The 18628-nt window shown below is 42.7% G+C and overlaps 1 protein-coding gene across 3 annotated transcripts in view; it reads right to left on the bottom strand.

Moving 5' to 3' along the window:
- The window catches only part of atrnl1a (attractin-like 1a), a 195818-nt gene that overhangs the window by 148760 nt on the left and 28430 nt on the right, over nucleotides 1–18628 (bottom strand). For 2 of the 3 annotated variants that reach the window (XM_086175220.1, XM_086175227.1), the window contains exons 10-15: nucleotides 17521–17675; nucleotides 9256–9340; nucleotides 8259–8470; nucleotides 6662–6780; nucleotides 5961–6077; nucleotides 4285–4417 (exon numbers count right to left, since the gene is read on the bottom strand). In XM_086175220.1, the coding sequence (XP_086031346.1) occupies nucleotides 4285–4417; nucleotides 5961–6077; nucleotides 6662–6780; nucleotides 8259–8470; nucleotides 9256–9340; nucleotides 17521–17675 (821 nt within the window). The remainder of the gene's footprint in view (nucleotides 1–4284; nucleotides 4418–5960; nucleotides 6078–6661; nucleotides 6781–8258; nucleotides 8471–9255; nucleotides 9341–17520; nucleotides 17676–18628) is intronic. The other variant, XM_086175235.1, reaches the window with a different exon arrangement.

Genomic DNA, 18628 nt, shown 5'->3' with positions numbered 1-18628 from the left:
GGAGAGGAATGAAAATTAGTTGTAGTAAGATACAGTATATGTGTGTGAATGAGAGGAACTCGGGTGGAACGGTGAGGCTACAGGGAGTGGAGATCAAGAAGCTGGAGGATTTCAGGTACTTAGGGTCAACAGTCCAGAGCGTAGGAGAGTGTGGAGAAGAGGTGAAGAGACGGTCCAAGCAGGTTGGAATGGGTGGAGAAAAGTGTCAGGGGTACCAAGAGATAGAAGACTATCGGCCAGAATAAAAGGAAAGGTGTACAAGACAGTGGTGAGACCAGCGATGATGTTTGGACTAGAAACTGTTCCAATGACCAAAAGACAGCAGGCAGAACTAGAGGTTGCAGAGATGAAGATGTTGAGGTTCTCTTTGGGAGTGACCAGGATGGAGAGGATCAGGACTGAGTCTATCAGAGGAACAGCACATGTTAGATGTTTGGGAGAGAAGGTCAGAGATGGTTGGGTCATGTACAGAGGAGACAGATGCTGGAATTGGAGGTCTAGTTGAAGACCAAAGAGAAGATTTATCGACATGGTGAGAGAGGAGGATACAGAGAATAGGGTTAGATGGAGAAAGTTGAGCCGCTGTGGAGACACCTGAAGGGACAAGTCCAAGGGAAAAGAAAAATTTGTCACAGGGGTGCAGGACATGTATGACCTCTGAGAACAGAGGGGTGTTAATGTCCAAATCATGATGAAGATCTGGATGGACAGCTGGTGAAGGTGGAGCTGCCAGGCAGGAGGTCTTAAGGAAGACCAAAGAGAAGATTTATGGACGTAGTGAGAGAGGATATGTAGGTAGTTGGTGTGAGAGAGGAGGATCCAGAGAATAGGGTTAGATGGAGAAGGTTGATTCGCTGTAGAGACCCCTGAGGGGAAAAGCCCAAAGGTAAATATATCACAGGGGTGCAGGACATGTATGACCGAGACAAAGTGATGATTTGGACATGAACACTCCTCTGTTCATGTCCAAACCATGGTGAAGATCTTGGTAGAAGGTTGCTAAAGGTGAAGCTACCAAGCAGGAGGTCTGGAGGAAGACCAAAGAGAAGATCTATGGATGTAGTGAGAGAGGATATGAAGTTAGTTGGCGTGAGAGAGGAGGATACAGAGAATAAGGTTGAATGGAGAAGGTTGATTAGACCTTCTCGCTGTAAGACTAGAGCGCTAACGGCTGCTAACGGCTGCTAACAGCTGCTAACGGCTGCTAGCCACCTAATAATGAGTTTCAAGACGTCGTTAGAGCCCAACCTGAATCCCGAGTTTCGTTTTCTGACAGGAATGTGATACTCCGGCCCACATCGGCGGGCGAATACTTCCAGACAACAAGGCAGAACGCTGACGAATCCCTTCAAACAAGCGGCCGATGAAAGAAACAGCTGTTTATCCTCCACTCCGGACTGATTGCAGCCCTTAATGGCTTCCATCGCCGCTGTTTTTTTCCGGCTACGAGGAAAATACCTCGTCTCCTCTGTTTTCTTTTCCCCCCCCACCTCTTCCCGGTGACGGTCGGCCGGCCGGGAGATGAATGGGTGAAGGGAAAATGAGGGAGCATAAAAATAAACAGCGGAGCGCCGCTTACAAGCGCTGATAAATTGCGTTCCCGTCGCCACGGAAACACAGGGCGGGATTATCCATAAATGGGCAACAACACATATATATATACACAAGTGAGATTATCAACGTGTGGTTGGGATTATCCACACAAAGGCAATATTATCCATAATATATGTATATATATGTATAAAAAGCTGAGTTTATCCAAACATAGGTGATATAATCTATATATGTAGGAGGGATTATCCATATATAACACATAAATTATCCAGATATCTTCACGGGAGGTTATCCTTATGAGTGAGATTCAAAATATAGGGCAAGATTAGCAATTTATTAGCGGGATTATCCAGAGACGGGTGAGAATATCAATATATGGGTGAGAATATTCACACATGGGCTAGATTATCCGTATAAAAATATGAATAAAGGTGAGATTCTCATTCATTTATAAGTGAGATTGATGATTATATGAGGAAATAATAAGAAAATTAATAACAATATATGGGAAAGATCAGCCATATATAGGTAAGATTAGCCATACACAGTTGAGATTATCTATACATAGGCTATATTATCTATATCGGATTTATATATATATAGGTGAGATTATCCATATATGGGTGTCATTAATAAAAAATTGGTAAGATTAGCAAAATATAGGTGAGATTGTCTTTATAGTAATTATCTAGATAATCCATTTGTAGAGGTGAGATTAATCATCTACAGGGGAAATAATCATATATATATATATTATCATATATTGGTGAGATTATTCATACATGTGTGGGATTATCCGGACAGGCAACCTGAAAGATTGGCAAAAAATACCATTTAAAAAATCAGAAATAATATTTTAAAAAGTCGCTAGGCGGAACTAAAAATAGTAAATAGTAGTAATAACACAGTAATCGCTCATTTTACGCTCTTATCGTTTCCACGGTGACAGTCAACATATTCGCGCGACAACGTGCTCCTTTCTCATCGCCACGGCAACAACACTGCTAACCAAGGACGTTGCATTAAACAGCCATAATTTGATATATACATATATTTTTTTATGATTATTTATTTTTGTTAAAAAAAAATAAATAAATAAAAAAATTAAAAAATGGAATTCCCATAATATTTCTGATGAAAGGTAAAATAAAGCGCCGGGATTAGATTTCCCCTCCTGACATTTGCGGGTGAATAAAACAAACAGCGGCGACTCGCTTTCACGCCGGGAGGGTTTGTGTCGGACCTTTAAGGGAAGGAGGAAAAAAAAAAACTTCAATTCACCTAATATTTAATATATATTTACAGACACGGCTATAAAAATGTCACCAAAGTGTACGTGCACCTGATTACATATTTTTTGATATATATATATATATATACATATATATTGGTATAATGAGCCCAGCGGTGCAACGGTTAGCATTTCTTAGCTTCTGCATCACGTGTGGAATTCTCCATGTGAATGAGTGAATGGTTGCATGTCTCGATATGATGCATGAATAGTTGGTGAATGTCTCTATATCGTGAATGAATGAGTGAATTGTCGCACGTCTATAAGCGTATGTGAATGAGCGGATGAACGACTGGAGTCAGAATGAATGAGTGAATGCATGTTTCTATATGACATGAATGAATGGGTGAATTGTCGCATGTCTCTAACAACATGTGAGTGACAGAATGAGCGGATGAAGGGCTGGAATGTGGATGAATGAGTGAATGGTTGCATGTCCCAAAATGACATGTGAATGACTGAGTGAATTGTCACATGTCTATAATGACGTGAATGACAGAATGAACAGCTGAAGGTCTGGGGTCAGAATGAACGAGTGAATGCATGTTTCTATATGACATGAATGAATGGATGAGTTGTTGAATGACTCAATGAGTTGTGAATGAATAGATGTCTGTATACAACCTGAATAGATGAATGAATTTCTTCATGTCTCCGAAAGACATGTGAATGAGTGAGTGAATTGTTGCATGTCTCGAACATGTGAATGATAGAATGAACAGATGAAGTGCTGGAATGTGGATGAATGAGTGAATGGTTGTATGTCCCCAAATGACGTGTGAATGAATGAGTGAATGCATGTTCCTATATTCCATGAATGAATGAGTGTTGCATGAATGACTGTCTATAAAATCTGAATGAATGAATGAATTTCTTCATGTCCCCAAATGACGTGTGAATGAATGAGCAAATGGTCGCATGCTCAATGACGGGATGACTGGATGAAGGTCTGGAGTGTGAATGAATGAGTGAATGCATGTTTCTCTATGACGTATGAATGAAATAGTGAATTGTTGCATGACTCAGGTGAGGTGTGACTGAGGCGTGAATGAATGAATGTCTCCATAAAACCTGAATGAATGAATGAATTCCTTCATGTCTCTGAAAGACATGTGAATGACTGAGTGAATGAATTAATGTCTTATTGTTCCTCGATCACATTGTGCTGCAATGTATTCTACCATACTCCAATGCTAGTACAAGTGATCGCATTGTACTACACCGGTACTGCATCATATTGTACCCCTCAAATTGTACTTTATGTTGTACTATGATGTACTACACTCGCACTACAACAGTACTGCAACTTTTAAATGAATACATTCCAGTCGTCCCCGGTGCGTTTTGGGAGTTCGTTGATTTAAATCAAGTATGTCGGCGGCTGCTCGCGGCAGTGTGTGTGTGTGTGTGTGTGTGTGTGTGTGTGTGTGTGTCCTCACCAGGCAGGGCCTGACACTCCTGCTGCTGGGGATCCCACTGACAGTTGGCGTTGAGGGAGCAGCTCCTGCAGTTGGCCAGTCTGAAACACTCCTGCTGCTCGCGGCGTTTACACCTGGACGGGTCCCGCACTGACTACACACACACACACACACACACACCAGTACCGTTAACCTTCGCAGGCTCCGTCCACTGTAAATGTAATGAAGGCGGAGGAATCGATGCGTCGGGCAACAATAAGGCGGAGACGAATGGAGTGTGACAGTCGGAGGAGGAACGGCGATCGATACCAGGAATGTTCATTTTCCAAGAACGGATGAGAGTCGACTTTAAACATGAAGATATATATAAATATATAGGGATAAAATTATATAAATATCCAACGCCTCGGCTTCTGTTCTGTCGGCAAAGAAGCGGAGTTTCATTTTATCGGCACCATTCGGTGATGAAGCAACTACTCGAAGCCACTCAAGTGCTTGTTTTTAGCCGCCGGGTTTTTCCGGAGTACAATAATGCGGCGCTTTATCAGCAGAACTGGGTTTTGTAGGTCTTCACCCTCCACACAGGAGCATTTGGACATGTTTAGCATCCAAAGATTAGCTCGAAAAGTCAACAGAACTAGCCTGGGCAGCCGGTTAGCATCAACGTAATGCTCACATGTGGCCTACAATTAGCTTATCTTGCTAGCGTCAATGGATTATCTCGAAAAGTCAACTAAAAGTGTCGGGCAGCCAGTTAGCATCACTGTTATGCTCATATATGGTCTGTGCTAAGCTTAACTGATTGGCCTGGACAGTTAGTTAGCATTGCTGTAATCCTAAAATATGACGTGTGGTTAGCTTAACTGTTTAGCATCAACAGATTAACTTGAAAAGTCAACTGAACTTGCCTGAAAGGTCTTAGTATCGCTACAATGCTCATATGGCCTGTGGTTAGCTTAACTGATTAGCCTGTCCAGCTGGCTCTAATGCTTATGTATTGCCTTTAGTTAGCTGAATTGTTTAATCATTAAAAATTGAACCAACCACACTAGCATGGGCAGCTGGTTAGCATCACCGTGATTTGCTTAACTGTAAAGAATCAACAGATTATCTTGAAATGTCAACCTAACTAGCCTGGACAGCTGGTTAGCATTGCTATAATCCACATACACCACAAGTGGTTCCCTTGACTGATTAGCCTTGGCAGCCGGCTGGAATGCTTGTATATCACCTTTGATTAGCTTAACTGTTTAAGCATCAAAAAATTATCTTGAATCAACCTAACTAGCCTGGCATCGGGTTAGCATTACCATAACTGTGGTTAGCTTAACTGTTTAGAATCAACAGAATATATTGAATAGTCAACCTAACTAGCCTGGACAGCCAGTTAGCACTGCGATAATGCACATATACGGACTTAAGTTTAGCTTAATTGATTAGCAACACGAAAGAGCCAGAAAACTTTTGCAGTGGAGGCGCCATCTTGTAAGGACGCTGGTCATTTAGCGCCGCCTCGCAAGATGGCGCTAGTTTCAAAAGGTGCGTCACGAGGAGAAGAACCGCCATACGCTGGGGTCTGGTTACCCTTGACTTAAGCTAGCACGTTGATTTATCCCATATCAAAATGGGTCTAAATCCAGAATGATAGCTTTTCTGGGCCCCTGAAATCGCGGCGGTTAGCGACCCGTCATACACACATGTCCCCTCCGGCGGGCGCCGTGCTTCCACAAGCTCAGCTGGTGCTCGGACAACATGGATGGAGGAGGAGACAGAGACAGAGCGCCGCCGTGCTGGTGCGCCAGCTCCAGAGTTAGCTAGCAACACAAAACACACACAGCGAGTGTTAGCGCGCAGCGAGACGCTAGCGACACGCAGACACACAACAAGAAGAACATGGAAAGCAGATGTTGGACTTCCGCAGCTTCTGGATTGTCAATCGGGGGTCGATATTTCTATCGAATTGGGAAATCGGTGGATCTGGGGACGCCTGTCGCCATGGTAACCGATGTTGACCAACGCCCGGGGGTTCACGCCGACCCACGGGATCTGTCGAACCGACTAACGACACCTGAACGCATCACGAGAGCGGCCGCGTCGACGGGCGTTCCATGTAAACAAACATGGCCGACAGCCGGATGGCTATCGCTACGCTAAGCGTGGCTATCTTAGCTATCCGCTCCCTCCTCCATTATTGTAGTCCAGATCGACTTCATCGGCCATCTTCCCTCCTCCGTTTTGTCATTTCCTGACGCTACTTTCTGTGACCCGCCCCTTCTTTATCCCCATTGGTGAGTGGCTGGTTCGGCGCATTGCCGGTTACGGGAGATTCTTAAAAAACAATCCAGACAGGAAGTGTCCAACAGGAAGTGACCCTCCTGGAAGCCAGAGATGGACTCACCACGGTGCAGTTGCTGGCGGCGGAGATGCACTTCCTGTCCTCGCACCACTGGCAGCCGCGGGTGTTGGCGGTGCAGCCGGCGCAGTCCGAAAAGCGGAAGCACTGCTCATCCGTGGCGCCTGGCGAGGGGGGCGGAGCCAAACGGAGTACAAGTAAGTGCGTGATGAAGGATACTTCCACTCTTGGAGTACACGTGGGACCGAACCTTTTCATTCATTCATTCATTCATTCATTCATTCTCTACGCCGCTTATGGTAGCCGTTATTGGGAAGGAGGCGGGGCTCACTCTGGACCAATCACAGGGCGGCATATAGAGACATGCAACCATTCACCCTCTCATTCACATGAAGTATAGAAGTACAGCCATTCATTCCTTCATTCATGCATGTCATATACAAGCATACAACCATTCAGCCTCTCATTCACACGCTATTTCGGGACACGCAACTTCTCACTCATTCACATGTTATATAGGGCCATGTAAACATTCACTCTGTTGTTGACACCCCATATATGGACATGCGACCGTTCACCCTCTCATCCAGGTAATAGAGAAACAAAAATTCACCCTTTCATTCACATGTCGCATAGAAACCTGCATCCATTCACTCATTCATTCACACTTTATAGAGACAAAAATTCAGTCATTCATTCACACATCGTATAGAGACGACTATTCACTCACTCGATCACAACAATAGCACTTTCAACTGCCTGTTTATATATTGTATAGTTATTTTATTGCCTATATGTATATTTTATATATATTGTCTATTTTGTACAGTTTTTATATTTGTATCGTCCAGGACTACAGATGGAAATTAGCTATGAGCTCCAATCTGGTACAAATATCTCTGCCTCTGTGCTTAATGTAATTGTACACTGTCCTAAAAACCTTCTAAATAAACAAACAAACAAACTCATTCACATGATAAAACAGGTATACATCGTAAGTAAATATACATCCGATCACGCATTTATATGTCAGAGCGGGGGGACCAATCGGTGTCCTTCTCGCCGTCGTGCCGAAGCGCTACCCGTTTACGCCGACGGGAAACTTTGATTTCCAGACAAAACAGGAAGGAGAATCGGGCACCGTTTTCAAAATAAGACTTGCTATCGCGAAAGGACCGCGGGAAGGGGTTGGATCAGGCTAATGTTGAGGTTGTTATTTCGCGGCTAACGCGTGCTACGCCTAGCTGTTTCCAAATTCCATCGGGAAGGCGTTGAGCCAATGAGCCGGGTTAAGAAGGAACAGGTGAGCGTCCAGGAGCCCCCCCACATCCAGCCCGCGACATGTGTTCAGTCTATTTAAACCTGCCCCGAGCCGCCAATGCGCTAAAGCGGCGGCGGCGGCGGCTATATCTGGCGGCAAGGGATTGGGTCCTAATTACTTCAGAATGAGATAATTGTTGCCGGATTGACCTTCTGTCCCTGTAATTACGCTCCGCAAACACACATCAGGAGCCAAATCCTCCGGAATGATTATTATTCTCTTGAAAATGGCCGCCTCCGGGGAGCCGTACTTACGGGTAATTGTCACGGCGCTTTTTTCGGGGGAAACGGCGTGGACATGCTAGCGGGAGGGGTCACGTACCGGGCCTCGGCGGGCAGAAGGTGGCCGGGGGAACGTGGTCGGCGGGTTGGGGCTTCCAGGGGGCGCAGCCGTCGTCGGCCCAGCGGCAGCGGAGGCCGGGGCCGGCGGCGGCGCAGGCGGCGGCGGCGAGGAAAGCGGCGCAGGAAGGCGGGGTGTAGACTAGCACGTCGTTCAGGAGTAGCCCCGAGAACCCCCCGAAGACCACCATGGAGCTGAGGAGACCAGAGATGTTTCAACGTGAGGTCGGCGGCCTTCTGATCTGAGACGTCAACGGCAAACTAAGTGCAAAACATGCTAAGTTAGCATGCTAGTAGGAGCGAGGCTAACGTCAAGGCCGGATGGGAAAGCATACAAATAGAGCGATACCGACTGCAGAGAAGGCACTCAGGAGAAAAGTCTCCACGGGAGGACGTGGAGGTGAGGCTGGAGAAGCTTCCGAGGAGCTTCAAAGCGTCCGTCAGAGTGTGTGTTGTGTGTTTGTTGGACCGAAACGCGAGTATATAAAAAGATCAATCCGTAAACAAGGCGCACCGGCGCGGCCAAACGCCAGGAAGAAAGCGACAGTCGGCGTCTCCGACGAAAACTTTGGAGGACGTTCAGGGCGAGACGTGAAGGAAATGGGGGGATAAAAAAAAAAAAAAAAAAAAAAACAACGTGCGGGGGAATCGTGAGCTGTGACGGCTTGGGGATTTCGTCGACGATTTGCAAATATTTGGACACTCGGAAGGCGCTTTAGCGACGCTACGGTAACTTTGACGGTACCCAATGTCAACGTCGGCCATCTTCCGCCATCTTCGACGTAGCCGGGACGTCGGCCTTCTGACCGGTCAGTTTACAAGATCGGACACATGGTCACGCAGGGATGCGTGCATCGCCCGAGGGATCTCGTTAAAATCCGAAACAACTTCGAGTACAGCTAAAAGTACTGACAACCAAGTAGCGTGTACTCAAAACTCGATGTCTCGGAGAGCTTCCCGAAGAAGCGTCGGGAACTCACCCGTTGCTGACGACGGCGGAGTGTCCGAAGCGGTTGACGTCCCGATGCAGGCCTGGTCTGGGGAGGGCCGTCCACTGGTCGCAAGCTGGAGACACAACACACACACACACACACACACACTTATTAAACCTCGCCAGCTGAAGGTTTCTGAAGTACCACGCCATCTTAGCATGGTGTCATCGGCGAAAAGGCTGATTTTTCCTCGATATTCTGTCGTTAGTTGGAGTATCGGAAAAGTCCGATCCAATCCGTCCGTTCCACCTTGGGCTTCCTTTACCGCTTGGAAACACAAACAGTCCGTCGGCACGACAACGGCGTTTGCGGCGCCTGAAACTGGAACAAGATGGAAAGTGGAGGGGATGGGAAGGGGAATGTACGCAGAGGCTTCAGTCAAACACGTGAAGACCTTGACAACAATAGCTGTCTCCAGAGTACTCCAGAGTACTCCAGAGTACTCAAGAGTGCTCTATAGTACTATAGTACTTCAGAATACTGCAGAGTACTATAGAGTACTCCAGAGTACTCCAGAGTACTCAAGAGTGCTCTATAGTACTATCGTACTTCAGAATACTGCAGAGTACTATAGAGTACCCCAGAGTATTCAAGAGTGCTCTATAGTACTATAGTACTCTATAGCACTCTGGAGTACTCCAGGGTACTATAGAGTACTCCAGAGTACTTCAGAATACTGCAGAGTACTTGGTCTTCCATGACTCCCAGTCTACATCTTCTTACTATTGACCCTTCCTTGTTGTTCAAGGTTGCGCGGAGCAGTAGCTTCCCCTCCTTGTCAGACCGTACAAATACTCAATTTCTGTACAAATACTCGATTACTCCCCTGGCTGTGGTAGTTCCCATGTTTGTCGTTGCACCGAGACAGGAAGTGCCCAGCCACAAAATCTCACTGTCACCTTCTGGCCTGGCCTGTGTACTACATCCTTACCGGTGTCCCCGATGGTCCCAAATGGGAACATACGATACGGATCCGAGACCAGATACTTGTAGGGATACAAGATCGACCCAAGGTTCCGAAATAGCTCCGAACTAGAAAAACAACCCGTCAAAATGATTTAATGAACGGACAACTCCTCAGACAGTTCCTGACCCAGTCTGAGAGCTGGAACTCCAGGTGTTTCTGAAGGACTCGGGTTGAAATGGTTTTATCCCTGGTTCTTGAAACGTGAGTTTGATTAGCGCAACGGCTACAACATTGTCTTACAGAACCCGCAGCGTTTACAATTAAAAAAAAAATAAAAATAAGAGGGTGAGCGCCTGGGCCATTAGGTGGGCAAAGGCAGGAAGTAACTTCTGGCTCAGACAGAGAAGGGAATACTTTTCAAAATAAAACAGAAAATGGCTTCAACGTATGCGCTGCAAAATGAAGCAAAGATAAAAAATAACGGAGGTGGCGAATTAAGGTTTGTCATCTGCAAAAAATACAAAGCAATAATTATTGCTTATTATTCATTCATCTAAGCTAACAATAACTTTGCTTGAAGAAGAAGATGGTTATGGCTTCGTTGGTTAACATAGTCGCCCTTTTAGCCACATTAGCCGTCGTCCTTCACTGGAAAACTGCAAAAGTAAAGCCTGCTTGTGCATAAGACCCTCGCTAATGCTAATTCCATCTAGCTGTCTTTCATTCATCCAAGCTAATAATAACATTGCTTGGTTAATGTAGTCTGCCCTTTAGCCACATTAGCTGTCTTCCTTTGCTAACTCAGCCTTGTCACACATGAGACCCTCGCTAATGTTTTCTCTAGTTAGCTGTCTTTCATTCATCCAAGCTAACAATAATTTTGCTTGGTTAGCGTAGTCGCGCCTTTAGCCACATTAGCTGTCTTAGCACATCTTTGCCCTTCAGATGGTTGACTTAGCCATGTTGTAGCACTCTGTAACACGGCGCTCTCACCTTTAGCTATCAGTGCCTTCTTCAAATCGACTGGAATTCTAAACTTCTGCTTAATACCGCTAGCACTAGCACAATTTGGTAACCATAGGGCTAGCTAACTGAAAAAAAAAACAGGAGGACACAACGATTAACACAGTAAACGACGCAAAGTAGCACGACTGTCGCTATGCTAAAACACCACAACAAAAAAAGCCCCTGAGTTTGTTTGCTAGCGTGCATCGAGGCTCGTTGGCGGGTCGATTCAAAATTTGATCGAAACCCGTTCAAGTCGGACGATTTGTTCGTAATTAGCGGCGTCGGTTTTACTGTAATTAAAAAAAAAAAAAAACAGCGAAACCACATTTAAGTAACCACCCAATTTGGATAATGGGACTCCGGCCTCGTTAGCGTTGAAAATGGCCGCTGTAAAACATGGCCGCCTTACGGCGAGGCCGTCTGGAAGGCCCCCCCCCCGACCCCGACTCACTTTCTTTCCTAGCGACTATTAGGCTCATTACGCAAGAGAAGCAAGAGGCGAAAAAAAAAAAAAAAAAAAACAGAGTCGGCCACCGCCGCCCCCCCCCTCCTCTGCCCGCCGCCATCATTTCACCGCCACGAGAAAACAAACGAACTCACCTATTCACAGCGGCAAAATGGAGGAAAATAGAAGGGCGCAGTCATTAGCGGCGGCGGCGGCGCGCCTCTTTGTGTCGCCGTCACCGTCGGTTTTCAGCGGGCAACGCTTTCGCTATTTAGATTTTACAACTTCCCCCGGTGTGTTAACGACCCCCGCCTGCCCCCGTTGAATTAATATGCAAATAAGCGGCGGCGGCGGCGGCGCGAGCTCGTGTCCCGTTGGTGTAAATGCGCCATTTAAACCACGCTAGCGCCACCCCTTCCCCTTCCCCAACGTAAACAGCGAGCGGGCGAAGCGGCGGACGCCAGGTTGCTAACGACCTCATTAAGCGTCCCGCTAATTGGGAGCGCTTGGTTTTTTTTTTTTTTTTTGGAGGACAGTTTTTAATCAGCGCCCGGAAGAGTGGTTTCCGTCGCTCGCCGTGGGCGGGGTTAAAGGTCCGCCGCCATTACCGAGCCGGGAAGGGTTGATGGATGAGGGAGGACTCATCCCTCCGTTCTGTCTTTCAGGCTCAAACCCACGCCCGCGCTATTAAACAGTCTGTTTACAACCACGCTCCCGATGCTAAGCTACTGCGACATGCTAATCTGGTTGTTGGGTTTTACGGACGCACTAAACAAAGAGAAAGGGGAAATGGTTAGATGGCGCCGCGAGATCCGATCCAAAATCACGGATCGTGTTTGTCGGGCGGCGCAGGATTATCTGTGTTTGCTCAGGCGAGGCCGCTTCGCAGACCGCCGGAATTCGCAGCGCTCCGTGGAATGACAACCGCCGCGGATTTGTGATGGAACGGAAGCAAGTTTAACTTTGAAGAGTTTCCTTCTGTTGTTGTTGTTGTTGTAGCAGAAGTAGTAGTACTAGTTGTAGTTCCCTTATTTTATTTTGAAATGCTCCTTTTGCTAAAGTTTGCCCCTTCACAATTTATTTTATTTTATGTTTAAACACACATAATACATATTTTATATTTGTATTCTTATTCAATTTATTTTTTATTATTTATTTTATTTGATTTAATGAATTTAATTTTATTTATTAATGACTGTCTTCCTCCCTCACTTCCTGTTTTTCCTCCCTCCCTACACTTTCCACCTGCTCTTCCATCCAATCAGCTCCCTGCCTGCTGTCACGTGACCGCCAGCGACTGCTATATCTCGACCCTTCACATTTTCTATTATTTTTATATTTAAATATATGTTATATATATTTTATATTTCTACTCTTATTCTATTTATTTTTTATTACTTATTTAATTTAATTTAATTTATTTAATTTCATTTAATGACTATCTTCAACTTCCTGTTTTCCTCCCTCCCTCCACTTTCCACCTGCTCTCCCGTCCAATCAGCTCCCTTCCTGCTGTCACGTGACCGCCGGCGACTGCTATATTTCGACCCCTCACAATTTCTATTATTTTTATATTTAAATAAATATTATATATATTTTATATTTCTATTCTTATTCTACTTATTTTTTATTACTTATTTATTTTACTGTAATTTATTTAATTTTATTTATTAATGATTGTCTTCAGCTTCCTGTTTACCTCCATCATGCCCCTCCCACCACTTTCCATCCGCTCTCCTGTCCAATTAGCTCCCTGCCTGCCGTCACATGACCACTGAGGACTATTTTTTTTTTCCCTTATTTTCTTTTGAAATGCTCCTTTGCTGAACTTTGCTATATCTCGCCCCCCTCAAAATTTCTTTTATTCTTATATTCAAATATATATATATCATATATATTTAAATTTGTATTTTTGATTCAATTTATTTTTTACTACTTATTTAATTTCATCTTATTTGATTTTATTTATTAATGATTTTCTTCAACTTCCTGTTTTCCTCCTTCCCACCACTTTCCAACTTCTCTCACGTCCAATCAGCTCCCTGCCTGCCGTCACATGACCACCCGCGACTATTTTTTTTCCCTTACTTTATTTTGAAATTCTCCTCTGCTAAAGTTTGCTATTTTTGGGCCCCTTCATAACTTTTTATATTTTATATTTAAATATACATTATACATATTTTATATTTCAATTTTTATTCTATTTATTTTTTATCACTTATTTAATTTAATTCAATTTATTTTACTTTATTTATAAATGATTATCTTCAACTTCCTGTTTTCCTCCTTCCCACCACTTTCCACCTTCTCTCACGTCCAATCAGCTCCCTGCCTGCCGTCACATGACCGCCCGCGACTATTCTTTTTGTCTCATTTCATTTTGAAATGCTCCTTTGCTGAACTTTGCTATATCTCGGCCCCCCTCACAATTTCTACTATTTTTATATTTAAAATTATATGTATTTTTACTTATTTAATTTTATCTAATCTAATTTGATTTATTAATGATTATCTTCAACTTCCTGTTTTCCTCCCACCACTTTCCACCCGCTCTCCCGTCCAATCAGCTCCCTGCCTGCCGTCACATGACGGCCGACGACTGCTATTTTTTCCCTTATTTCATTTTGTAATGCTCCTTTGCTGAAGTTTGCTATTTTTAAGCCGCCTTAAAATTTGTTTTAATTTACATTTTATTTAAATTTAAAAAATATACTACAGATCCCTGCAAGTTTTCCCAACTAGATGTTCAAAACTCCAGGAATGAACCTGAGCTAACGGCTAACCCGTAGCGCATCTGCCAACCCGATGGGGGGGGAAGTCTATTTCCGCAGGTGACGTTTTGTCAGCTGAACTTTAACGGCGAGCAGGTCGGCAGCATTTCGGTCATTTTCACTCCCGTCTGCTGGCACTTTTCAGGCTAAAATAAGCTTTTAGCACAGCTGGGGAAGCTGTGAGTGTGTGTGTAAGTGTGTGTGTGTGAATCTTTAACGCAGGTGAAAAAATGAATTCAAAAAGATAAAATGAACCGAGTTCATATTAAATATGTATATTAGAAATATAGAAATATAAATGGATGTATTAAATATTTAAACTAATAATATTTTATAAAACAAAAGTAATTTAAAGTTTTTTTTCAGTTATTGGATTTTTTTTCAGGTTTGTCATTAATTGATTGATTTGCATGATAACTCGATAATAATGATGATGATTATCATTTTCATTATAATAATTATTACTGAATTAGTTTGCTGTTTTTTTTAATTTCAGTATTTCCAAAGTAAATTTCCTTGTGGAGAAAAGAAATGTATAAACATCATTGGATTTTATTATTTACTACTGTTTACATACTATTTTATAATTATTTGCCTTTATTATTATTGTTATTATTATTGATCATTTGTTGTTGTTTTTATTCCAATATTTTCAAAATAGGTTTCTTTTCAGATAAAAAAAATACAAACATAGATTGACATAGATTTTAACTACATAATATTTTATTTTCATTTATTTATTATCATTATTATTGCATTGGTTATTGTTTTTTATTTTATTTTAATATTTCCAAAATACATTTTCTTGCAGGTAAACACATTTCATTTCCAGCAATTTACTTACTATCTTATTTTTATTAATTATTATCATTATTATTATCATGATGATGATAATGATTATTATTATTATTATTGTGTCAGTGTGTTGAATTTTTTTTTTGTTTGTTTTATATCATTAGTTGTTTAAAAGTAAAAATAAATAAAAGAAAAACAGGAACTTCAATTCCAGTAAAAAAAACAGGAAGTGAAAAACATTGAATTTCAAATTAAAAGCTGGATCAGAACCTCAAGAATCTACTTCCTGTTTCCTGTTTGTTTTATGCCTTAAAAATAAAAAACACCCCACCAATCACAGGCTTAGAAAATATACGGATCCAAACGCACACACACACACACACATACACACACACACACACACACACACATACTCAGCAACAGATTTTAATTTCCTCTCGGGATATGAGAAGATCTGTGTTAATAATGCATAGTGGGGGGTTGTGTGTGCGTGTTTGTGTGTATGTGTGTGTGTGTGTGTGTGTGTGTGTGTGTGTGTGTGTTTGATTGACAGCTTGATCTGATCTGAACTAATGGGGGGATTGTTGAATGGCAGCCATGTCTGCTGCACCTCTCCGATGAATCGCTGAAAAAAGTATCGCCTGGCCCGGAGTGTGTGTGTGTGTGTGTGTGTGTGTGTGTGTGTGTGTGTTCTATAATCACCCAATCTAATTGAAGTGTGAGGGCAGGGGGGCAAAGGCGGGAGGAGATTTAAATCCAAATGAAAAGGGCCTCCTGCCTCGACCTGGATCCAGTGTGTGTGTGTGTGTGTGTGTGTGTGTGTGTGTGTGTGTGTGTGTGTGTGCGCTCACCAACAACATCTTGTATTTGTAGTAGTAGCTATGGCAGGAGTAATAAAAGGTGTAGTAATATTTGTAGTAGTCGTGGACTAATATTAGTGTTAGTAGTAGTTTGTAGTAGTAGGTATAATTGTAGTACTAGTTGTTGTAGTAGTAGTTGTAATGGTAGTACTAGTTGTAGTATTAGTGGTAGAAGTAATTTTAACAGGTGTAGTAGTAGAAGGAGTAGGTGTAGTAGTACTTTTTTAATTGTGGTACTTTTAGTGGCAGGCATAGTTGTAATAGTAGTACTAGTAGTAGTAGCAGTAGCAGTAGTATTTGGGGGAGCAGTAGTAGTAGTAGCATTAGTTTAAAAGTAGTAATAGCCAATTACAAGTACTAATCTATGGCTAGAAGTAATTTGCTGCTACTACTACTAAAACTACTTGCACTACTACAACTAGTACTACGACATCTGCGACTACTACAACTAAAACTGCTAGTACTACTATAGCAGTACCACTAGTACTACTAACTACCTTTGACCAGCCCAGTTTTCATTAGTGAAATAGACAATGGCGCGCGCGCACACACACACACACACACACACACACACACACACACACACACACACACACACACACACCTGCAGCTCCATCCGACCAAAACAGCAACAAAAGAAGCTGCTTTTTGTTCCCGACCTTTGATTCTGGGTATTTTTTCTTCGCCAGCTTTTGTCTTCCTTTAATTACCTTTTCTCCCTCTTCTTCCTCTTCTTCCTCTTCTTCTCCCTCCTCCATTCACTCCTTTTTTCTTTTCCCTCACACTTTCTGCTTTCTTTTCTTTCTTTTTTCCTGTCTTTTTCTTGATTTAGAAAAATAAAAAAAACTGCAATGCACCCTCCGGCCACTAGGGGGCGACGTCGAGCACGAGATGCAGTGAAATATAATACGTCATAAATAAAATATTTCAAATAAATTGAAAATTTTCATTCACTTCTATTGAATTAAATAATCTCCTTCAAATTTTGTCAGTATTTTGAGCGTGCAAATAAAAAATTTAATTATTATCATTTTCACTTTCATTTGATTGTTGTTATTAGGAGTGCTAAAAATAAAAATACCAATATTGATAATCATACTAGATTATTTTTGTCATTATAAATACCAATATTGTGATTCTAATTTACTATTTGTCTTATCATTATTCTGTTATTATTCTCATTTTTATGCTGTTACTACTGATTATTATCATAAGTGCTAAAAATCAAAAAAAATTGTTTTTATATACGATGATACTTATTTATTGATACCAATATTATGATTATGTTTCACTGTAGTTATTATGACTGTGTATTCATATTTTATTATTATATTATTAGCAGGAGTAATAGTGTAAGCAGTCGTAGGAGCCGTATCAAATTATTATCATATTAGGTAATATCACACGTATTAAATATGTATTTTTATTTTACTCTGTGTGTGTGTGTGTGTGTGTGTGTGTGCTCACCGATGTCATAAGCCAGGAAGTCGGCGGAGAAGCACTTTGCGCCGTTGCTAAGCGACGTGTCGTTGTGAGTGTTTCCTCCAAACACCAGCAGGACGCCGCTCAGCAGCACCGCCGAGTGGAGGTAGCGGGCGAGACCGCTCTCCCTCAGGATCAGCCTGAACACACACACACACACACACACACACACACACACACACACACACACACACAGACACACACACAAGGAGAAGAGGAGAAAGAGATGTTTAGCTTCCATTTTAAACTTTGTGTTTGTGCATGTTTGTTTTGTTGTCAGTAAAAGTGTGTGTGTGAGTGTATGTGTGTGTGTGTGTGTGTGTGTGTGTGTGTGAGAGAGAAAGAGGAGACGCGCAGGTATGTTTTGGAGGTTTGGTGTCTGCTGTGTGTGTTTGTATGCACTTGTGTGTGTGTGTGCACATACATTTGTGTGCATCTGTGTGTGCGTGTGTGTATGTTTTTGGTGAATATTAGTGAGTGTGTGTAGGTTCTAGTGAATTCATGTGTGTGTGTGTGTGTGTGTGTGTGTGTTTATACTTCTATGTGGGTGTATTATTGTCTTACTAACTGCTTAAAGGTGTGTGTGTGTGCGTCTATGTTTAAGTGCGTGTGGGAATCACTGAATATATATGTGTGTGTCTGTGTGTGTGTGTGTGTGTGTGTATACTTGTACGTGGGTGTATTATTGTCTTACTAACTGCTCAAAGGTGTGTGTGTGTGTCTATGTTTGAGTGTGTGTGGGGGTGGCTGAATATATATGTGTGTTTGGGTGTGCGTGTGTGTGTGTGTGTGTGTTTGTGCTTACACTGGTGTGTGCATGTATGTGGTGCATATATCTGGGTGTGTGTTTATTTTTGTATATGTGTGTGTGTGTATGTATATGGTGCATAAGTGTGTGTGTGTATCTGTGTGTGTGTGTCCACATGTGTGTGTGCATGTATGTGGTGCATATATCTGGGTGTGTGTTTATTTTTGTATATGTGTGTGTGTGTGTGTGTGTGTGTCTGTGTGTGTATGTATATGGTGCATAGGTGTGTGTGTGTGTGTGTGTGTATCTGTGTGTGTGTGTCCATATGTGTGTGTGCATGTATGT

Source organism: Fistularia commersonii, chromosome 2 (genome assembly GCF_037954325.1).
Source record: "Fistularia commersonii isolate RoL2024-O1a breed Wild chromosome 2, RoL_Fcom_v1.0, whole genome shotgun sequence".
Taxonomy (NCBI): Eukaryota; Metazoa; Chordata; class Actinopteri; order Syngnathiformes; family Fistulariidae; genus Fistularia; species Fistularia commersonii.
This window is presented reverse-complemented; position numbering and strand designations above follow the sequence as displayed.